Below are 24,607 nucleotides of genomic sequence, written 5' to 3'. Positions count from 1 at the left end.
TAGATTTGGTCATTTAGCAGGTGGGTGTAGATAGAGAAGGGAAGAGTGAGCATGGCCTGGGGTGTTCCGGTGTTTAATGTTGAGGGAGAAAAGAAGAAACTGGCAAAGGAGACTGAGGTTGAATACAGAGAGGGGTCCCAGAAGTCACGTTTTGTTGATAGGTAGGCTAGAGGACCAAGAACTGATGAGTGTACTTAGCAGTGTGGAGCACATTGGTGACCTTGACCAGCGGTTTCTGTGGAGAGGTAGTGGTGAGAGTATGGTTGGGGCACTGCAGAGAAGAGTGGAGGATCTGGAGACGGGGAGTCTGGACCACCCTTTGAAAAAGGGTTGTAGGGAACAGAGGCATGGGAAGCTGGTGGGGGATATGAGGTCAAGAGTGGATTTCTTAGATGAGAAATATTGTAGTATGTTTTCATCCTGATGGGCTTGGGCCACAGGAGGAGTGTGAGGCATAGATGATGCAGAGGAGAAAGGATAGTTGCCCGAATAACGCTCTTGAGAAGGCGGTGAGAGTGGGATTCTGTGCTCAAGTGGAGGGCTTGGAGTACATTATGATAGGAGGGAAGGCAGAATCTTAAGGGAGCAGACACAGGAAGTGGGTAGGTATGCAGTATGGTGGGAGCTTCTGGCACTTTTCTTCCTTTTCTTCTACCATCATTAGATGGGACGCAAAGCCCGTGAGGGTGGGGAGGCCTTGAGGACGTTGTGTCGGAGATGGAGGGTGTGGGAAACAGGCTGCTGCACCAAGGCACTAGTGGAGGTTAGTGCTCAGGAGTGTCAAGTGATGAGTGAGCGTGGTTGTTTTTCCTAGACCAGCTTGGATGGCCCAGAGACAAAAGAGATTAAGATACAATTTTGAGGTATAATTTTGAACCACTACTTGTGCTCAAAATTGTAGTACCTGTATAGAAATCTACCTCTATGGGATACATATAATAAACATATAAGAACAAACTTGTATATAGGACTTTTGTTATAATTATAAGAGGAATTCCTATTAAAAAAAAAGAGAGAAGCATTTTCTACGTACCAGACATTATGTTAGAAGCTACAGGGGCCTTAAAATTCATCATCCCTTCACCTATTTATTGGGTACTAAGGTAGATGCTGTGCACTGTTCCAGGTGCCGGGGACATAGTGGGGAACTAGCCAGAAGAGGTCCCTGCCCTTGTAAAGTTTACACCGAAACTCTGGTGAAGCAGGGGAAAAAAGTGAATTATTCAAAGTGTGATCCTATATGGATAATAAGTATTTAGGGAAGGATCAGGTCAGTGCAAGCGTAAATGTAAGTGTGAGAACATAAGTCCACAAACCATCATCCAAAAGTTTGTTTTTTGCTTTTAGGAAGATGACTGTAGATTGGGTTACTCCACTGTGGTGTGTAGAACAGTGCTCCTTAATCAGGCACATTAATACTTCTGCATTGAAATGTATGACTGCTCACAAAAATTGTGGTAATTAAGGCCAAAGTGGATCCAGATCAGGTCTGGTCGGGTTTTGTCACTAGTGAGCTTATGAGAAAGCTTGTGATCCTGAGTTAAATTTCAGAATTGTGAACTCGTCACGGAAAAGATAGGACTTTGTACTTCTAGAGGGAAAGCAAGCACATGGTGCAGAAGCAGAAATAAACATGGCTTGTTAGGGACAGTAAGGAAAACTGAATGGACTAAATCATAGGGATAAGCAAGTTGAATAGTTTTAGCCTGATCATGAAGGTCTCAAAGCTCTTGTGAAGGGTTAACCTCTGAAGTGGTAGACTGTAGGAGGTGTCCAGGGAACTGACTGGAAGATCCCCTTGAGGCCGCTGCTGTGAGTGAGCAGTAAGAACAAACAGAAGAGACCAGTCAGTTGGCCTGTATTTGTTAAGTACTGAAATGGTGCTGCCCCTGCTGTTACTAGGAATAATTAATCGTTGACACCTTCTGTTGAACCCTTGCTGTGTCCCCAGTCACTGGGCTGTGCATTTGACTTGCATTCCCGGTAGGAGTTGGGAAATCGTTCTGTGATCTTCATCCTTGAGAATCTTTTAATCTTGTTGGAAAGAAAAGTCTTAAGTACCTAATTTAAACTGTGAAATATTCTACTTCGTCAATGGAATGTTCTAAGGCATAGGGTGTTCTTTATTTAGATACTCATTCTGGATCTGGATTTGGATATGTGTTTATATATATAGTCTATCGATCCTCAAAAATAGTGAATTGTTTTGGCTTTGTGTTCATTAGACTTTTGGTTGTATGGTAATCTGGTTCCATGAGGCTTACTATCTATGAGAAGGGGGTTGCCCTGGGTAGACTATTCAGATTCTCAGGTAGGGTGTTCATCTGTTGTAAAATAATAATTTGGCATGCTGATTTAAACATATTTTATGGGGGACCTGGGTGGCTCAGTCAGTTGAGCACCTGACTTCGGCTCAGGTCATGATCTCACGGTCTGTGGATTTGACCCCCTGCCCCCCGCTTCTCCCCACGTTAGGCTCTCTGCTGACAGAGTCTAGAGACTGCTTTGGATTTTGTGTCTCCCTCTCTCTCTCTGCCCCTTCCCCACTCGCTCTCTGTCTCTCGCTCTCTCTCTGTCTCTCACAAAGGAAATAAACATTTATTTTTTTTATTTAAAAAAACATTTTATGGATTTGGAAAAAATATTTTATGGATTTGGGGAATTAAGGCATGCCAACTGACTATTTGCTATTAGGAAAACTTATAAAATTAAATATCTGGTTTTCAAAGTTTTTATAACGATTGTTATAAATCATTTATGTAATTGTTGAATTTTGTCTTTCTCAGTAGAGTATAAGGCTTGTAAATTTAGGAGCTGGATCTGCTCTCTTGAGGACTGTATTTCCAGGTTTTTGCACAATGCCTGGCACATGAGAGGAGCTCAGAAATATTTTTGAATGAGTGAATGAATTTAGAATGAATTGTACACCAGCAGCAAAGATAATTTCAACCTAAGAGTCCTGAGTCTTTGAAAAGCCTGAAGCCTCTTACAAAAGGCTGGAGCCCTGAGGCCAACCCACGACGTGCAGCACAGCTGCTGTGTGTGGTACCTGTGGAGTAATAAGCTTATTCTAAAATTTTAAAATTATAACTAAATTACTTTAAATGCATTTTGTACTGCATTTTGGTTGGTCTTAACTGTGATTTGGGCTTCTTCCTGACCTCCTCGTCCCTCTCCCCCTTTACCCATTTTTCCCGTTAATCAATAGTTGCCTCTGTTCTGATGAATTTTTATTATGGTCTGTCCTGCAGAGAGAGAGATGCTGGTGGCAAGTTTTGGAGATCCCTGTTTTTTATGGAACACAGTTCTGTAAACCTTTCATAAGCTTCCTTGGCAATAACATACACTTGTGATGGACCCTAGAAATACTGCTATGTTAGGATTGGGTTCTGACTCGGAAGGATTTTCAAGGAAGAGTCCCTCTGCCATCGGCACTGGCACAGTGAGCAAGAGAGAAGGAGAGCGAGAGAGCAGCACGAAGGAGGAAGAGGACCTTCGCAAGTGGAACCGGGAAAGAAACAGTGAGGCAGGCAAAGAGGATGGTTTGACTGATGCACAGCAACAGTTCTCAGTGAAAGAAACAAACTTTTCCGAGGGAAACTTGAAATTGAAAATTGGCCTTCAGGCTAAGAGAACTAAAAAGCCTCCAAAGAACTTGGAGAACTATGTATGTCGACCTGCCATAAAGACCACCGTCAAGCACCCAAGGAAGGCACTTCGGAGTGGGAAGATGACTGATGAGAAGAACGAGCACTGTCCTTCGAAACGGGTGAGTCCGCCTCCCAGCCACATGTGGTCCCTGGCAAGACCTGCCTCCTCTGCCCTCATACTGACCCCAGGAAGTTTGATTGTCACCTCTATTCTTATTACTAAATAGTCTGTTCTGTTACACTAAAATAGACTTTGAGGCTTGTTGGGGTGTCGATGGTAGTGTAACTATGTATTTGTAGGGCAAATGTTGTGAATTGGCTGCACCCCCATCGTTACTCCTGCATGGCCTAGTGGAAAGGACATTGGGTTTGTACTAGGAAACCTAGATTTGAATCTTGCCTTCCTGCTTACTAACAGTGTGACTATAGACAGAGTAACGGAAGAAATCGAGGTTCGGTGGTTAAATGATTTCCATACTGCCTGCCTCTTTTTTTTTAATGGTTTTTTTTTTTTCCTAGGAGATAGAGAGACAGCGTGAGCAGGGGAGGGTCAGAGAGAGAGGGAGTCACAGACTGAAACAGGCTCCAGACTCTGAGCTGGCAGTCAGCACAGAGCCCGACGCGGGGCACAAACCCACGAACCGCGAGATCATGACCTAAGCGAAAGTCGGACGCTTAACCGACTAAGCCACCCAGGCACCCCCCATACTGCCTGCCTCTTGAGGGTTATATGGATCCAATTCACTAACATGTTGAAAGCTTTTGTAAAATGGATTTTTTAACACAAGGATTAGTTCCTGTCACTCCTAAAATAGCAAGCTGATGTGGTAAAAATTGTCCCCTTTCCCATTAGCTATCCAAATATAATAACTAATTTATCTTAATTCTGCTTATTCTGTCTCGTAAAGATATTACATTTGTTTTAGGTCACGTGTTGACCTCAGGTTCTACCCATTTCATGCAGTGTCTGATTTCAGGCGGTCAGCACTATAATATATATACCCACATGCATATTCAAGTGATATGCATACATAAGTAAAATAGTAGATGTAGGTAGAAGGAATTGGCTTACCATTTTGGCTAAAATTTTGGAATAGTCCTGACCCTGTGAAATAACTTGATTTTCACTGTTAATTTCTTAACATCAAATTCACGTGCTTCCTACATGTTACCAGAAGCCATAATGATTCAGGCTCTTTGTTCTTCTCCAAATTGCTATGGCATCCAGAAAGTTTTAATAGTTGCTGTTCTTCAAAGATCACAGACATATAAGGAAACTTAGGATATTGTGTTGACAAAATCAACTGTGAATGAGTTAAGATTATAAGGCAGGAGTAATGGGTATTGTACCAGTTCTTGAAAAAAAAAAATGAACTGGGTGAATCTTAGCTAAGTTGATTAACCTATCCTGAGCCTTATTTTTCTCATCTCTGAAATGGAGATGTTATCTGTTTCTGCTGACCTCAAGGATTTTTATAAGGTTGATTGAAAAAAGATTTTTATCCAGCCCTTTTATTTGAAATTGTGTTAGAGCTTATCTTGTGCAGCTAACTTGTAAAAGCCTCTGGGATGATTGTCTTGAGTAATCTTTCTATAGTTTGTTTTGTTTTGTTTAATAGTCCATGCTAATGATGAGGTTTTGTACTGAGGTGACTTCACCCACAGCGCGTGTTTACTCTCAGTATACGGGTAGTTTATATCCACATATCTTGTTTGTAGTAGAACATAGTCTGTGGTTTCCGAGGGAAGGTATCACTGCTAGTGAGGTGTAGGTGTTTGCTTTTCGAAGTTATTTTAGCATAGGATGTCGAACATATTAGTAACCTCTGAATTAGTTCTTCACAAGTAATGGAAAGAGCATGGGTTGTGGAATCAGAACCACATTTTAATCCTGGGTTAAAAACTATACACAGCCAGGGGCGCCTGGGTGGCTCAGTCGGTTAAGCCTCTGACTTTGGCTCATGTCATGATCTCGTGGCCCGTGAGTTTGAGCCCCGGATCAGGCTCTGTGCTGCCAGCTCAGAGTCTGGAGTGTCCTTTGGATTCTGTGTCTCCCTCTCGCTCTGTCCCTCCCTTGCTCATGCTCTGTCTCTCAAAAATAAATAAACGTTAAAAATCAAAAAAAACAAAAACAAACTATACACAGGCAGTTTGATTTCTCTTACTCAGCCTTGGTCTTCTCATTTATAATGCGGGATTATAAATGATTATATGATTAAATGATTATATGAAGAATTGACTTTATATAAACTATCTAGCATGTGATAGGTTCTTGGAAATGTTTTCTTTTCCTTTTTATGGCCTAATGTAGGACTTCACAACCCTTGATCCCTGGGAGGGTGTGTTGGGTGTGTGTGTCTGGGTGCATTTTTTACGTAGCTCTCACCAGCTTCTTAGAGAGTTTGTGACTCCAAAAAAAAAAATTAAGCATCCTTGGCCAAGGACAGAATAGACCATTAGGAGGCACTTTGGTAGTCTTAAGGAAGCTGAAGGGCTCTGCTTTATTTATTTTTTAAAACAAGGCTTTACCAAACACAGCCAAAACATTTACCCCGATTCTTCAAAAGTAGTTGAGTTTTTTCAGTGCTGCTTATAACGCAAATATTAGCCTTTAAATTTCTAATAAACACAAATATAGATCATATATTTTATCTCTTAAAAGAATTTTTCTTTTAGCACTGTTCAGGGAGCAAAAACAAGAGTCTCTGAAAAAATAAGTTATTTGTTGTCATGATTAGTACTGAATGGTTGTTAACTGTTTATGTAATTTTTTTTTTTTTATTTCTAGGAGAGAGAAAGAGAGACAGCGTGAGCAGGGGAGGGTCAGAGAGAGAGGGAGATACAGACTCCGAAATAGGCTCCAGGCTCTGACCTGGCAGTCAGCACAGAGCCCGACGTGGGGCTCGAACCCACGAACCGCGAGATCATGACCTGAGCGAAAGTCGGACGCTTAACCGACTAAGCCACCCAGGCACCCCTATAATTTTTTAACTATGTGATTTTTAAAAGGAAAACCCAAGTTCGGTTCTGTGAGTGAGATTTTCGCTTTTCTTGAACGTGAGACATACTGTTAAATTTCTAGTAGTTCACTCATGGACTCTAATATTTAAAAGGATTCAAATATGTCACTTATTTTTTAAAACTTGCAATTCCCTGTTTAGGAACTAGCACATTAAAAAAAAATTTTTTTTAATGTTTGTTTATTTTTGAGAGAGACAGTGAGAGCCACGGAAGGGCAGTGAGAGGGAGAGAGGGAGACACAGAATTCAAATAGGCTCCAGGCTCTGAGCTGGCAGCACAGAGCCCGATGCGGGGCTCGAACTCACGAACCGTGAGGTCATGACCTGAGCCAAAGTCGGACGCTTAACCCGACTTGAGCCCCCCAGGCACCCCGAACTGACACACTAATAACTGGGGTTTGAAGTTTAGTTTATTCTTTTGAGAAAATATTAGAGGATGATGCTTTAATGCCTTTTATTTAAAGTTATATTGGGGCACCTGGGTGGCTTAGTCGGTTAAACGTCCGACTTTCGCTCAGGTCATGATCTCGCGNAAATAAATAAATAAATAAAGTTATATTGCAGTTTGTAAGGGTCCTAATTTTGTTTTTATTTGATGTACTTATTCAATATAGTTTTTTAATTTAATACAGATTTTTAAGATATAACTGACATATCGTGCTGTGGACTTGGTTTGTTTTTAATTAGTTCTGACACGTACCTTTCTGTATTGCCAATTTGGCCAATTTGGCCGAACCGAACAGTTTCATCCCACCACCAGCACTGCTGATTCAGAGCAGGCAGGAACCCAGGCGAAACCAGCGCCCTCGGATGTGGCTGCTGTGAATTGGCACAGTGCTTTCTGAATTGTTCTCTTTTTTTGTTGCTCAGTTTTCAGGGTTCTTTACACATTCTGCGTATATGACTCGTGAATGTTGACTCCCATTTGTGGGCTGACTCCCATTCTGACACAGAGGTTAAGTCTGAGAGATTTTCAGGTGTCCTTCGCACCCTGAACTCGTTCTCTGAATTCAGAAACTAATTATGATAGCAAGGGATACACTGGCCATGGGAAGCTGATATAAAAAATGTCATGTGTAAGAGTGTGAGTATTGGACCAGCAAATATTATTTGATTAGGTAATAGACTCTATGATTCACGATTTAAATGACAAAAAAGGAAACAATGAAATATTGTTATCATCATGACCCTTCTCCCCCTCTGAGTAAATCTATTTTGGAGTCCCCTTTTAGGCCATCTGATGATTACGCCCACCCTGTACTAACTGTGATAACTGATTAAGCAGAACAACCATTTTCTCAACCAAAATGAAGAAAACTGATCTATATATTGAATGTGTTTTCAGGTTTATATTTCAGGTTTACATTTACACTTGGAAAATGATACCACATTAAGAACTAGTTGTCTTGGGGGGCACCAAGGGGATTCATTTGGTTAAGCGTCTGACTCTCTGATTTCAGCTTAGGTCATGATCTCACAGTTCATGGGATTGAGCCCCATGTCGGGCTCTGCACCGACACCTTTGAGCCTGCTTGCAATTCTCTCTCTCCCTTTGCCCCTCTTCCCTTCTCATGCTCGTGCGCTCGCTCTCTCTCGCTCTCTCTCTCAAAATAAATAAACATTAAAATAATGACGTTCCAGTTTTGGAATTGTGTGACATAGCTAGTTGTACAGGCTTTTAGTTCACTTTGGAGACTAGGCCAAAAGAAAGTACTTTTGTGACAAATGAAAAATAACCAAAATATCTGTTTCCTGGAACAGGATGAAAACTGAGACCTGTTTGAGCTTAAAAGGATTGGGGGATATAACAAATTACCACTATATACTGATGACAGATTAGGTCACATAGCATTGAACTTTAGTGTGACATTGACTAACATTTTGTCAGCGAATAGTGTATTTGATGTCATTTTGTCCTAGTTGAGTGGATTTAATGAGCACAATGGATGATAAATAAAATTTACAGCGCTAATTATAATTTCCCCTCCAAAAGATAGTTTTCTGTTTAGAAAAGAAAGGCCTATGCCAGCTTACTAGATTCTTTCAGAAACAGTTCGTTGAAGATATAATTTCAGGGAAGTGATTTTTATGGAGAGCTATTAAAACCCACATGAATCCAAGTATTCTAATTAAGTCCTGTAGGTCTGAGATTTTATTAAATTATAGAACTGATAGATTAATGCTTCTTTAATAAGAACATATACAGATAATAATAACAGTATCTCAGCTCTTGCTTAGTACAGCTAACTCGTCTAGCAGTTTTTAAATTGCTGCATACAAATCCCAATTGTTTTGAAATGAAATGTTGAAGAATAAGTGTGTTTGAAATTATCTCGTTTTTGGTTTTTCTTTCCTTGTCATTTCTGCTAAATTGCAATAGTGTGTTAGGTTTTCTACATACTGTAGTTCCTTTAAATTTTGCTCTGTGTTAGATCAGCCTGCTTTTTTTTTTTAAGTTTATTTACTTATTCTGAGAGAGAGAGAGAGAGCACATAAGCAAGGGAGGGACAGAGAGAGAATAAAGGAGAGAACCCCAAGCAGGCTCCATGATGTCAGTGCATCAGCGTGGAGCCCAATGCAGGGCTCAATCTCACAACTCTGTGATCAAGAGTCAGATGCTTAACTGACTGAGCCACCTGGGCGCCCCAGACCAGCCTGGTTTTAGATAAAATGTGTATGTTTTTTATTGAGATATAATTCAAATACCATAACACGCACTCTTTTAAAGTATACAGTTGAGTGATTTTTAGTATATTAGCCACCTACTAAAAAAGATGTGCAATCATCACCACTGTCTAATCTCAGAACTCTTTCATTACCCTAAATGTGTATTCTTATTGTGTCTATTACACTTTATTTTTTTTTTTAAATGTTTATTTCTAGGAGACAGAGAGAGAGACAGCGTGAGCAGGGGAGGGTCAGAGAGAGAGGGAGTCACAGACTAAAACAGGCTCCAGGCTCTGAGCTGGCAGCCAGCACAGAGCCCGACGCGGGGCTCGAACCCACGAACCGCGAGATCGTGACCTAAGCGAAAGTCGGACGCTTAACCGACTAAGCCACCCAGGCGCCCCCAAAGTGTTTTAATTTCTTAACCATGTAGTGTTGCTTCTAATATTATAAAATTTTAAAATAAAAATTGCATGACCATACCCATTTGTTCTTAAGGTTTTCTTCTTTGTTTTTAAAGTTCTAACATTTGTGGTTGTACTTCATATTATTATTCTTCTTAGGAAGAGAAAACATTTTAAAGTTAAAATTGCTTCTTTTGGAAAGTTTTTCTCTTTGAGAAACTTGGGATTACTTGTCGTTGTAGTAAGTAGGGTATCTGTAACGTTAAATCTTACCGTCATACAGCACCTGAGTTTCATTTTCCAGACCCGTTCACAGGGAGCCACTGTGGTCTTCCCGCAGGAGTGAGTCCAGCAGGGCAACACCAGGGCAGGCTGCTGGGGCTTCAGCAGCTCACCGAGCTGCAACAGCAGGTGGCATTAGAGATCAGGTTTAAGCAGGAGTTGCAAGGATTTAACTATTAAAGGGGGAAAGGAAAGTAAGGTGTATTGGGGTTCAGGATACAGCTGGCTGTTGGCCTGCTTAAAGATTTTTGTTTGAAGCTGCTACTTCAGGGGCGCCTTCGTGGCTCAGTCAGTTAAGTGTGTGACTCTTGATTTTGGCTCAGGTCATGATCTCGTGGTTCATGAGTTCCAGCCCCACATCGGGTTTGCTGTTGACAGTGCAGACCCTGCTTGGGATTCTCTTCCTCTCCCTCTCCCTCTTTTCCTCCCCCATTCACGTGTGCTCTCTCTCTCTCAAAATAAATAAATAAACTAAAAAAAAAACTACTTCATAATAGAATTCTTCATAGAATTAAGAATTCTCTTTCCAGAAGAAAAAGAAACTTGTTGGTGTCTAATATCCCCCTCTCCCCTCACAACTAAGAGGTGGAAAAATATGAAGGCATTATCTGAGATCTGTATAATTATCTGTGCCTTTTTGTTACAAATGAGTATCACTTTGTACCAGCAAGTACCTAACTTCAGGGGTTAAGAGAAGTAGGTATGATTGGGTGAAGGCTCCCAAGGAAGGGAGTGGGTGGTAGTTTGTGTATTAACTGTGGCTTCCTTGGACCCCTTAATATAGATACGGGTCTTCAAGCCAGATTTGTGGTGTTCCTAAGGCTTTTCGTTCATTCAAAGTTTGTTACCAAATTAAGATTATACAGATTAGCAAAGGAAGATAATGTCAACAAAGATGTCAGAAATTACAATATTGGTAAAGTGAAAAAGTAGCCACTACTCACTCATTTAAAACAAAGTAGGTTCTGTACTATTAAATTTGGTCTTTCTCTATTCTTCATTTTTTAACAGCCAAAATATACTATGTATATTTTACCATCATTTTTGGAAAACATCTCAAAGTCAAGTATACAAGTTTGCAATACAAAGTTCCAGCTACTGTATTAGGAGGTCAGAGTTTAGGAGGTGTGCAAAGGCATTTTGATACAAATGCACAGATGGTCGTTAAATACACCAGAATATTTCAGCTGTTTTTAGCCGAGCTCCGTAGAATCAGTAACCGCCCACTGTGTGTGAGAGGGAAGGCGGCCCTGATGGCGGCGGATGCAGTAGCGCCTTCTCACGGTAAAAGCAGTGAAACAACCTGCTTCTGAACCCCACCTTTTTATTGGCAAAATTGCTGAGTGTGATTGTCCGATAGTTCCTTATCTAGTTCTTCGTTGCGTGGGTAGGGTTACAGAAGACTGTGGACCCTGAAGACAGACAGACAGACGCGGAGAATGAGGAGCCGAAGGCAAAAGGGAGCTTGGTTACCTTTTTCCTGAGCTGCCTGTTGGTTGTGACCGCTAAGAACTGTCAGACAACTAGAAATTCTAAGCACACTTGGTAACACATTTTTCTGCTAGTTTCAATCTCAAGTAAATTATGTAGGAGAAGAACAAAAAATTAGAAAAATAATCTGTTATTAAGTTGCTAAATAAAAAGAAAAGTTTAGGGTGCAGTAGAGAAAGGAGGGAGGGAGAGTGGAAATGTCCTGCTCACATGACACCCAGTTCTAGGAGAGGCTCCCTGACCTCTACCTTCTTTGCTTCCATTGCACGTGTATCTATTTTTTTTTGTGCCACATTGTAGTGCAGTTATTATTTATTATTATTAGTTATTAGTTTGTCTTTTGTTTCCTAGTGAAAAAAATGCTCCTTGAGTGTCAGGGTGATCATTTTAGTTTTTGATTTTAATGATCAGCACAAACTGCTTTAGAAATAAGTCATTAAGATTATGGACTATGTTTTGAGATTTGTAAGCATTAAAAAAAAAATAGCACCACCACCAAAAAATACCCCTTAAAATTTAGTTTGAGAGTAAGAGGATTTGTCTCCCAAGCATCAAGATGGTGCCTTTGCATCTATTTTCCTAACTGGACTACTCCTAAATATCTTCTCCTTTCAGTTATCGAAAGTGTATATTAAAACTTTTAGGTCTTTTTAAAACAACCTATAGTTTGCTCCTTTTACAAAATCAGTATTATTACCTGTGTCTGCTTCATGAGTTTCCTAGTAAAGCACAACTTCGGTGACTACCCTTATAAGACCTATTCGTCTTATAGCAGGTCAAACAAGCCTTTATTTCAATATCGACCACAACACAGAGCGATAAACTAAGCTATCCATAATATCTCCGTTCAAAAACAACCCTACCCTGGGTTCTTTGTTTAAGAAAACATTTAAGATGTCAAACGCCTTTTCAAGGCATTTAACACATCTTAGTGACTCATCCTCTAAAAGGTGGTACCAGGTGAGCCCAAGTGACACTGTTTTATCCTTACTGCTGTCAGGTTATTCCAGGGCCTTTTTCCTCCCCTTTTGAATTAGTTTTTTGCATAGGCTTCTTAGCTCTATCCAGGGAATTTGAGGCTTGCTAAATAGGGGAGGGTCACATTCTCTTCTCTTACCTGTCCTTTATGGGTTGGGTGCCGTCTGTGCATGTCGTCTTCCCGGCACCACCTGGTGAAAAGGCCCAGCATATACAAGTCCACGTTGTCCACCGCTACCTGCCCACCCCCATGCTCTTGTTGACAACAGTTCAAGCAGGAAGACCTGACGGTGTGCGGGTGTCTCCAGGTCCTGCTTTGAATGAGTTCTGTTGTCTCACTGTCACATTGATTGTTTAGCTGGGAAGCTGCTTGAGCCAGAGTTACTTTGTAGCAGAGAGGGGACAGTTGGCACAGAACCCAGCTTCTCCCGGGGCAGCAGCAGGAGAATATGCAAATCCCCCTGGATCTCCACATCTCAGGAAAGCCTTCTCCTCTCAGACGCCACAGCTAAGGGGGCAGCCACAATCTGTCTTAAGCCTTGGAGACAAAAAAAAAAGATGCCACTCTTTCCCCAAAACGCTGCCCACTGTGGAAGCAACTGCTCCCGCAAGCCAGGGGAAAGCAGCCCCTTCCCTTGTCCTCTGCAGACTCGGCTTCATCTGCTGCATCCTCAAGTCTCTCACTTTGTAGGAGAAACTCAGATCGCTGCTGATTGGCTGATTGAGCAGCTCACTTTCTTTTTACGTGCTGGATGTCAGGGGTGTCTGCTGGAGTCCGTATCGTGGGTTAATGGCGTGCAAAATGAAGGATGGTGAATGTGAATGTTTCTCATCTCATTGTTGATCTTGCTAATGGAAAAAGTCATTATTGAACCAAACTGATAGAAGGCATAGCTTTCCTTAAGTCCCAGGAAGTTAAGCCTTCATATCATCACACTGACTTGCTAATTCAGATGCTGCTTTTTATGGTTGCCTGTTCTTATCTTTTACTCCATTGTAACAGCCGTAAATCACTCCAGAGATGCTCGCACACAGACGGCTCTGTCGGTGCACATTGCTAATTACTTTTCAGGTACAGCTGCATAGAAACAAATGACGACTTCCGGGGAGACCTCAGAATTAAAGGCCTTATAAGATGGGATAACAAAGCATAGCAGTTTTTATGAAACTTCATTAAAAGAGAGAGAAGGCTCAATATATGATGAAAGAGAAGTTGTTTCCTGTCTGACCTTACTTTGTGAGTCAAAATCTCAGGCTACATCGTTCTTAATTGTACCTCTTTCGTGACTGGGCAGATAGGGCTCTAGGGGAGTAATCCCAAGAAGAAGATTCCAGATGGACATGCACTGTGCTGCTGATTTGACTCCAGGGATGCAATAGGCGTAAGAAAGAGTCAAAGACTCCTCTCCCTCTGCTGTTGATGCCTGGGACAGACAGGCCTCTTCTGTTTGTCCCTAAAGCCCTGTTGGCTAGCAGGCAGTGCTCGTTGCGGTGGAGGGCCACATCACATAACGATCTCCGTGTTGTTATTGTGCGCTTTTATCCTAACTCCCTGGGAAGGAATTTAACTTCCCCTGGTAATGGAGACATAGGCGTTGGCGCTTGGTTATGACAGGAGCAGCACAGTGTGCTGAGTGAGAGTGAGCATAGGTGTGCGTGCACCTCGGTCTAAAGTGCAGATTCAGGTGTGGCACCTAATGATTTTGTAATTCAAGAAAAGTCCATTTGTAAAGAAAATATTTGGTGATTTTCTATTAAAATGCTTAATCATCTGTATGTTAGGGGTCCCTGGGTAGCTCAGTCAGATAAGTGTCTGACTTAGTTTTGGCTCAGGTCATGGTCTCACCGTTTGTGATTTCGAGCCCCAAGTCAGGCACTGCACTGACAATTGTAGTGCCCACTTGAGATTCTCTCTCTCTCTCTCTCTCTCTCTCTCTGCCTTTCCCCCATTTGTGTGTGTCCTCTCTCTCAAAAACCTATAAAAAAACATTTTTTAAAAATCAGAATACCCCTATGTCAGGGGACCTGGTTAAAATAGTAATCTATATATTAAATTTTCTTTAATATGTTTGGTTAGGGTGTGAGCCTGGGTGGCTCATTTGGTTAAGCATCCAACTTCGGCTCAGGTCATGATCTCATGGTTTGTGGGTTCGAGCCCTTGTGTCGGATTCTGTGGTGACAGCTCAGAACCTGCAGCCTGCTTCGGATTCTTTGTCCCTTCCTTAGTCAGAAACACACTCTTAAAAATAAATGAATAAACATTAAAAAAAATTTTTAAACAGTGTTTGGTTAGGGGACCCCCACCTTTTCTCAAATGTTTTGGGTCTCTTTTGATGATCTGCTACACGCTGAAGTTTTGTGCATTTCTTTAAGGTATTTTCTGAGTATTTTTAGAAGCCAACTTAAGATGATTGCTTACTTATATTTCTAGTTTCTAACGTAGTTAGTAACAGGTAACTTCTGTTACTTACAATCATTGGGGGGAATTTTGTCCATAAACCTTTTTATTTACATTTTTTAGTGGTTGTCTGGGAGTTTGCACTGCATAGTTAACAACTAATCCGAGTCCACTTCCATATAACACCCTTACTTCACAGGTGCCTTACAATAACAAAACGATCCAAATCCCTCCCTCTCCTCCCTTGTCCCATAGCATCACTGTCATTCATTTTACTTCTATATAAGGACTTAAATATAAAATCATACCTTGTCAAATACATCGTTGCTATTATTTTAAACAAACTTACCTGTTAGATCAATTAAGAATAAGAAAAATGAAAGTTTATATTTCACCTTTGCGTTTTCCTTCTTCAGTGGTCTTCCTTTTTCGATGTGGATCTAAGTTTTTGACCGATCACTTTCCTGCTCTCTAAAGAACTTTAAGGGGTGTGTGGGTTGAGTCACGACATCGGCGCAGGTCATGATCTCATGGCTCGTGAGTTCAAGCCCCGCATCAGGCTCAGAGCCTGGAGCCTGCTTCCGATTCTGTGTCTCCTCCCTTGCTTTGCCTCTCCCCTGCTCATGCTCTGTCTCTCTTTCTCTCAAAAATAAATATAGAAAATTTTTTTGAAGAACTTTTAACATCTTGCAAGGCTGGTCTGTCTGCTGGATGTAAATTCCCCCGTTTTTGTCAAAGTCTTTATTTCTTCTTCACTTTTATTTTTTTTCCTTAAATAGTTTATTGTCAGGTTGGTTTACATATAGCACCCAGTGCTCTTGTTCACTTTTAAAGGATGATAATTTCACAGGGTACTGAATTTTACGCTGGTGGGGTTTTTTTGCTGACACTTTAATTTCAGTCCGCTGTTCTTACTTGCATGGTTCTGAGAAGTTGGATGTAATTCTTATCTCTGTTCGTTAGTAGGAAAGGTGTTTTTTCCCTCTGGCTTCTTTCAGGTTTTTTTTTTTTTTTATCTTTGATTTTTTTTGTAGTTTGAAAATGATATGTCTAGGTATAGGGTTTTGATTTGTTTTGTTTGCATTTATCCTGTTTCGTATTCTCTCAGCTTTCTGGACTTGTGGGTTTGGTGGCTGGCATGAAATTTGGGGAAACTATCAGTCATTGTTTCAAATATTTTTCTTTCTTTGTTCTTCTGTTACTCCTGTTGTGCAAATGCTACAACAGTTCTTGGATCTTCTGTCCTGTTTTTGGTTTTTTTTCCCAGTCTTTTTGCAGTTAGTGTCTTACTTTTGGGGGTTTCTATTGAGATATCCTCGGGCCTGGAGATTCTTTCCTTGGCCATTTTAGCCTGCTAATGAGCTCATCAGAGTCATTCTTCATTTGTTAGTGTTTTTGTTCTCTAGCACTTTCTTTGTTTCTTAGAATTTCCACCTCCCTGCCTCTGTTGCCCATCTGTTCGTGCATGTGGGCTACTTTATCTATCAGCATGCTAATCATAGTTATTTTAAATTCCAGTCTGGTGCTTCTAACATCCCTACCATATCGAAGTCTGATTTTAATCCTTTCTCTGTCTTCAAACTTTGTTTCTGTCTTTTAGTATGTCTTGTAATTTTTTCTTAATAGGTGGGCATAATGTACTGGGTCAAAGGAATTGCTGTAAATAGACATTTAGTGATATGGTGAGAAGGTACGAGGGGAGAGGAAATGGTCATTAGTCCTGTGTTTAGGTCTCAGTCTTTTAGGGAGCCTGTACCTCTAGACTGTGATCTTCACAGATGCTTCTCAGTTTCCCCTTCTCTCTTGAGGTGGGACAGGATGGCTAGAGTAGGCTAGAGTTGGATGTTTCCCTCCCCCCAGAAGTTTTAGCAGGAGCTAAAACTCACAAAAAGTGTGGGGGATCCCAGTGGTTGATTCCTCCTGGAGTTTCCTGCTTTCAGGCGTGTGCGTGGAGGCTCTCCCGGTTTGCCAGCTCCAGTTCAGGGCTCCCTGCCCCGGCACTGCTTCCCACCAAGGCTTCAGCTCCCGGTTTTCTGCTCTGGCAAATGAGGACTCTCTGTCGATCACTCCCTGGGGGGGTGCGGGGGCAGTAGTAGTTTGCCCTGTGACCTCACTTCTAGTATGGATCTCAGTAGAGTTATTGACTTACCAGTTTGTTCAGCTTTTTACTTTTTGTTAGGATGGAGTGGCAGCACCCCCGCTTCTCCGCAAAAACTGTTTGTCTACAGACATTGCAGTGGAGCTGAGTGTAGTTGGTTTACAAGATGGTAAAATTGTCCGAATTCCCGTCTGCATCTCTGCTTCCATTACGTGGACACTAGTTTCAAAATCTGCCATATAACAGAACAGCAGGTAGGAGGCACTTTCCATCAGGAGCCTGTGTAGAATACGCACGCGTAACCCGTGCCCCCCCCACCAGGTGCAGACACTGTTTCAGTGGGTTCTGGTAAACAAGCTACACTGAATCCGGTTCCTACATTGATACTGTTATTTGTAGAGTAAGACTAGAGCTTGCCATACTTCAAGCACTCTTCTTTAACACATAATAAGGCTAGCCCTTCCTGTTTCATTCAATATGTAGCAAATTAATTTCAAAATCTCTAGAGTAGTAAGAATGTGGAGGACTTAAGAATGGAGCCTCCCATATTTCTGATTACAGACAGGAAGTCTGCGGCACAGTCCCCTCAGCATCCAACGTGAGGGCGTGAGCAGACCTTCCATTAGGGTCCCCGTCACTCATAACCTTCTCTATGTTTGTTCTGTTGTCAATATTAGTTAAATGATCATTAAACTTACCTTTCCTTTCTTTACTGATTTTCCATTCTGCTCAGTTTATTTTAGCCAGATTCCTTCTGTCAGGAGCGTGAGTAGCTGACTTTCCGCGACAAGCAAAGCAGAAGTTTACCCCTCAGGTCCCACAGCCAGGTGTTCATGGTTTTTGTACCTAAGTGTTTGATATGCAAGAAACAGAAGTATATTTTTAATCAGATTTTTCACATTTTGTTCACAGTAGAATGAGATTTAGGAACAAGTTTTTCAATAGGATGTTTTCTGGAAGGAACTTTGGGCAGATCTCAAAAAAATGTTTTATCAAGTACTGAAAATGATTGTCAGCCTATAACAACACTTCACAAAGCTTATTCAGGCTGGGCCTCCTGACTCATAAAGACGTCTTAAAGGATTTAATATTTTTACTGGAGTAAGAAGAGCCCTTGTTGTAGATGCTTTGTTTTCTCGAACATTTTCTTCGGTTTTTAATTCTGTGCTTTACTGTGCCCAGATCAAAGGTTATTTTGCGTGAAGATGATTTATTTTGGAGTTTCTCTCATGAAATTTTGAGTTAAGTTGACATGTTTTAATTAATTTTCACACAATGTGAAGAATTACCAAAGAGGTATTTTTTCTTGAAAACTTCAAGGATTAAATAGAGTAGAACATTTTACTTAAAAGCTAATATGTTTGGAGCACCTGGTGGCTCGGGTGAGTGTCCAACTCTTAATTTTGGCTCAGGTCATGATCCCAGGGTCATGGGATCAAGCTGTCTCAGGCTCCGCTCAGTGTGGAACCTGCTTAGGATTCTCTCTCTCCCTCTGCCCCTCTCCCCTACTTGTGTGTGCACTCATGCTCTCTAAAAAAAAAAAAAAAAATTGGGGTGCTTGGGGGCTCAGTCGGTTAAGCATCCGACTTCAGCTCAGGTCATGATCTCGTGGTTCGAGGGTTCGAGTCCCATATCGGGCTTTGTGCTGACAGCTAGCTCAGAGCCTGGAGCCTGTTTAGGATTCTGTGTCTCCCTCTCTCTCTGACCCACCCCTGCTCACACTGTCTCTCTCTCTCAGGAATAAATAAAACATTAAAAAAATTTAAAAAGTTAACACGTTTAATGTTATTTCACTTAGTGCACTAAAATCCTAGGAAGGTGAGAATTATGATAGAAACGCAATCCTGTTATTCTGTCTTACGTGATTATTTAACTTCTGTTAGCATTTACTTAATTTTAAAATAATGTTCATACTAATTTAGATAACATACTCTTAATATTCATATTGTCCACTTCCTTGTTTTTTTAACTATTTGATAGTTCTTGTTTTAGAACATGAAATTAACAGCTTTTGTAGTATTTCAACATTTCAGTTTTGCATTAATACACGTACCTTATTAAATGTTAACACATGATCCCCATAAGAAATTCTTCATGTTTCAAGTAAAATTTTTGCCTTTCATTGAAAGTTAATATTCAAATAACACCACAGATCCAAGTGTCATTCCTTATTTTGTATTACTCACAACATTAGACCAATTATAATGGGTGGCAGTCCGTTATGGTGATAACTCACAAGTTTTGTGATACCAGAAATAACATGAAAGTAAGCATTTAGTTGTTTGACTTTCCTGAGACTGAAGCCAAACTCGGTAAAAATCTGCCTTCATAAATTCATAATATCTCTTAGAAGCAGATATTTTAAAATATTTGTGTAATTTTTATTGTTTTCCTGTCTTCCTCTTTGTAGCTTGCCCTTTCATTACAGTCTGTGAGTATGTTTCTGGAGGCCTCATTTCTTTATTCTCCTTTACTTCTTGGCAGTCACTCATAATAATGGCAAAATACAAAAGCCCTATTTTTGAGCATGTATTTTCTTCCCTGACTAGTGAGCTTCAACATTTTTTCTTGTTCTTCTGTTTAATTCGTTGCTCTGAATCGTGTGTTCATGTTTGCTCATGCTTATTTTGAGATACTGGTTTTTCTGTTGTTGTTTTTTTAAAGCTATCGTCTCATTGTTTTCTTCTCTATATTTTTTGTTACCTTTCTCCCAGAAAAATATGGGAAGAATTTCAAATTGATTTGCATTTTGTTCTGAACCCACTATAGGTTAGAAGTCAGAACTAGGATTCTCCAGGGTCTATACCCTCAATGTAGCACAATTTAAGAAGAGTTCAGAATCAAACATTAAAAAAAAATCATGAACAACAGGAGTCAGCAAACACAGCTAACAACAGGATTAAATTCTGAAGGAACTTCAGATAATACAGTTGTTGAGTTCAGAATATAAAGTGTCGGGGCACCTGGCTGGCTTAGTCAGTAGAGTGTGTGACTCTTGATCTTGGAGTCATGAGTTTTGAGTCCAACGTTGAGTATAGAGTTTACTTTAAAAATAAAGAAACCAAAAAATTGTGAATCTTCCATTATAAAGAAAAAAAGAAAGTACTTGAAGTTATTAGAGACTCAAAAAAGTAATTAGAGATAAGGATAAACCTTTAAGAAAATAACCAGGCAGATTTTCAAAAGAACCCAATGAAATCTATTTTCTGCATATGAACAGTATATTTTCATGGCGAAAAAAAATGCACCTATTTACTTTTAAAGGATCAGTGAGTAATAGTGTAAGCATTCAATATAGACACAGCCGTGGAGAGAACAGTGAACTGGAAATTAGTGTTGAGAAAATTACCTAGAATGTAGCAGGGCCAAAGATGTCAAATGTGGTAGAAAGAATCAAAGATGACAAAGGATGGTAGTAAGTCCAATATGTTCTATTGGAGTCATGAAGAATAATTATGGACATTTAATATTTGAAGGGTAGTATTCCAGAATTCTTTGTGATGGACACATCCTGAGGTTAGGGAACAAAAGAATGTTATCTTCAAATGCTGAGAGAAATAACTGTCAGTTCTGAACAGAGCTTCCCCAACTCAACAAGTTTAACAGAATGGATTACACACAGAACAAGGATACTGTTTCCAACTATTTCGCTGACAATTAAAAAAAATTAATACAATCGCCTTTGTAAAAAGGATGCAGGATGCTGCAGCAAATTCAGGAGCGCGGTAGACAGATCAGACCTCACTGTGGGAGACAAGCAGAAGACAGTCAGTTCTAAAAATTGACATTTGAAGAAGCACACGTGAAAACAGTGGGGAAGAAGGAACAAAATGGAAATGAACGGACAGGGTGTGATGTAGATGGGAAAGGGGGGAGATGTGTAAGATAGCCTAACTGATGTCTTCAAAGAGGGAGGCAGGGGGCGCCTGGGTGGCTCAGTTAAGCATCTGACTTGGGCTCAGGCCATGATCTCACGGTTTGTGGATTCCCGTCCCACGTCAGGCTCTGTGCTGACGGCTGGCTCAGAGCCTGGAGCCTGTTTCAGATTCTGTGTCTCCCTCCCCCCCACTCCCTCTCTCTGCCCCTCCCCCACTCGTGCTCGGTCTCTCTCTGTCTTTTTGAGAGATGGAGAGAGACCCAGCACGACTGGGGGAGAGGCAGAGAGAGAGGGAGACACAGAATCCAAAGCAGGTTCCAGACTCCGAGCTGTCCGCACAGGGCCCGATGTGAGGCTCGAACCCACCGACTGTGAGATTATGGCCTGAGCCAAAGTCAGACAGTTAACCAACTGAGCCACCCAGGCCACCATAAATGCACATCTATAGATGTCTAAAATCTGCTCGACAGCCACCTTATTCCGATGGAATTTGCCGAATCATTTTGTCCTTCGTTCTGTGACATGAAATGCTGCACTTTTTGTGGACTTCTTTTTTTTTTTTTTTTTGAGAGACCCAGGGTGCGGGGGAGGGGGGATGGATGGCGCAGAGAAAACCTGACGCAGGCCCCACTCCCAGCCAGAGTCGGCCGCAGGGCAGGATCCCACAGGCCTGGGATCATGACCTGAGCTGCACTCGAGAGCCGGACACCTAACCTCGAGAGCCAGACGCCTAACCGGCCGAGCCCCCCACAGTGCTCAGGTACTAAAGCTATATTTAGAGGGAAGTACCTTTAAATATTAATTAAAGGGGAAAGAATGAAAATTAAATGGAATAAATCATTCAATTCAGTAGCTACCACTAGAACAAAATAATTGAGAAATCAGAATAAAGAAATGAACTAGAAAACAAGGCAGTAACTATCCAGATAGTGATTCTATGGGGAGAAAATGAAACCTAGGATTTTATTTAGCAGGTATAACCCAGAAGTAAAGAAAAATGAGGGAAGATGGAAACATAAAATAAGTACTGCTAATGGGTGAATAACTGCAAATACAGTAAGAAGTTAAAAGAAAGCTAAAATAATACGTTTTTTTGCTTAATTATATGTAAATAAATGTGAATGTATGGGTAAGGGTGCTTTCCTTTAAAAGAGAATTTACTAAATATGATTCCAGAAATCACAAAAAAAATTAATTTAACCGATCCTCAAAAATACAATAGATAAGTCTCTCAAAAAGTTGGTACTGTTGCCCAGAAATCTTGGTCTACATGGTATGGTTTAATTCTATAAAACCTTCAGGAAACAGACAATTCCAAAACTATTTAGACGTTTTGAGAGCATAAGAAAGGGAAGAAAGCAAGCATACTGTGAATCCTAAAGCCTTACAAAGATAGCACAAAAAGGGGAGCCATTCAGTAATCTTCAGATTCTTCTAAATATGGGTTAGGTTTGCCTTAGCTTACTTTTAAATATATATACAAGGAGGACCATACAGGCCCATTTATATTTGTTGGATTAATTAAAGATATATTACTCTGCTATTATACCACTGTTCTAGAATGAAAATATATAATTTTTAATGATAGACGCTTACCTTTTACAATACACAACCTATATAGTCCTGTAATGCCTACTTTACTTTAGTCTCAAGGTTACAAATCAGTCCTCAAAACTATTAGATCTTTAAATATCAAAGCAAAGTTTTTTGCTTGTTTGGCAAAAAGCCTTAAGCATATCTTAACTTAATTTGGCACAATAGAGATTACATTTGCTTTACATCTTATGAAAACAAGTTAATGGGTATCTCATCTTTACGGAATGTTGTGGTAGTTCTGTGCTGGTCTTAGGTCATTCGTGTCATTAACAATTGATGGCCAACTTTGACAGTCTCTGACTTAAGTTACAATTTTCTTAGTTCCCACATACAGAGCTGTGTTAATATAAAGGCATAACACAAGGGGTCCTATTATTGATGGGACCCTTCCACATCTTGACTGTGACAGTGGAAACATGGACCTACACAGGTGATAACCCCAGACAGAACTAAACACATGTGCAAACACAAACACACAGATCTGAAGATCAGTTACTATGTTGTGGTTGTGATAATTAGTTTTGCAAGGTGTTATCGGAGGGACTTGGTTTATAAAGGGTATACTGGATCTCTATTATTTCTATAAGTGAGCCTACAATTATCTCAAATAAAATGTTTATTTAAAGGGGGGTGGAGCTATGTACAATTATGGATTGTTTTCCCCCTGGAACCCAAGGGAGTACAATACTAGAAAATCTATTACTATGATTAATCAAAACTAATGGCTAAAAAAGATAAATTGATATTTCCTTAATGTGTAAAGTAAATCTGTAAAAATGTATAATTTTTGTATGCAGGCGCATCACTGATTTTATGTATATATGTGCACATGTATACACATGTGTCTATACATTAAGGTAATGCTTAATAAGGAGATACCAGAGCATTCTCATTAGATTGTAGATGAAGAAGATACTGTTTGTCACCACTGTTGTTTAATAATGTTACTGAGATACTAGTTCATAAAATTGGAAAGGAGAAATTCGAAGGATAAAATTTTCAAAAGTAATTAAAATCACTGTTATTTGCAAATGATCTTGTATACCTTGATATTTCCAGAGAGTTGGTCAAAAAACTAATAGGAGAACGCAGTGAGGTGATTGACTAATATAGTAATAATTGAGTACTAAGTATGAGACCTTCACATGTATACAAACGGAAGATAAGATGGAAGAAGAGATTCCATAATAGAAGAGGTGAAGTATCTAGAAATGAACTTAAATATCAGGGCTTAAGGTGTATATGAAGAAAGCTTCTAAACACCAGTGAGTCTTGAACAAATGGAAATGATTTTGAATAAGATCATTATGAAGAGGTCAGTTCTCCCAAAAGTTATTTGAATTTTTTTTATTGTGGTAAAATATGTGTAACATCAAATTTACCTTTTTATTTTTTTAATTTTTAAAAATTTTTTGGTTTTTGAGAGACAGAGTGTAAGCAGGGGAGGGGCAGAGAGAGAGGGAGAGAGAAAATCTCAAGCCGATTCCACCCTCAGCACGGAGCCCATCCCCGGGGTCGATCCTAGAAGCCTGAGATCACGACCTGAGCTGAAATCAAGAGTCGGATGTTCACCCGACTGGCCACCCAGGTGTCCCCAAATTTGCCTTTTAAGCCAGTTTTACACACCCAGTTCCGTGTGCTCTGAAGATACTCAGGTCGTTGCGAAACCATCGCCGCCATGCAGTCTTCCCGACTGAAGTTCTGTGCCCGGTGAGCAGGGGCCGCCTCCCCTGCGGCGCGCGGCAGCTGCCCCCAGGTTTCCCTCCTCCAGGGCCTTCATGTCCGTGGAACCCTGGAGTGTTTGTGTTTTTGTGGCCGGCTTATGTCCCTTTAGTTTCCTGTCCTCGAGGTCCACCCATGTATTGCATTTGTCAAACTCTCCTTCGTTCTAAGGCCGAGTAACCGGTGTGTCTCAGCCACATCATCTGCACCCGCGCGGACCGGCGCCGTCTCGCGTCGCTTCTCCCGGCTGTTGGCACATTTAACCCTGAAAGTTAAAGTGACATATGTTTTCGCCACTAGATAAGTTGGCTACAGAGTTATGCGGTCACACAAGTAGCAGTGATATTCCTGAAAGAACAGGAACGAGCAGGAAGTGTCGAGCACGTCGTGGCCGTGGCGCGCGGTCCCGCAGCACAGCGACCCC

At 40.7% G+C, this 24,607-nt stretch overlaps 1 protein-coding gene across 1 annotated transcript in view; it reads left to right on the top strand.

The window, feature by feature from the left end:
• The window catches only part of ASH1L (ASH1 like histone lysine methyltransferase), a 178,780-nt gene that overhangs the window by 23,041 nt on the left and 131,132 nt on the right, over positions 1-24,607 (top strand). Inside the window, exon 2 of the mRNA XM_077764062.1 lies at positions 3,252-3,769. Within this exon, the coding sequence (XP_077620188.1) occupies positions 3,353-3,769 (417 nt within the window). The 5' untranslated portion in view covers positions 3,252-3,352. The remainder of the gene's footprint in view (positions 1-3,251; positions 3,770-24,607) is intronic.

This window comes from Crocuta crocuta, unplaced genomic scaffold (assembly GCF_008692635.1).
Source record: "Crocuta crocuta isolate KB4526 unplaced genomic scaffold, BGI_CrCroc_1.0 scaffold528, whole genome shotgun sequence".
Lineage (NCBI taxonomy): Eukaryota > Metazoa > Chordata > Mammalia > Carnivora > Hyaenidae > Crocuta > Crocuta crocuta.
This window is presented reverse-complemented; position numbering and strand designations above follow the sequence as displayed.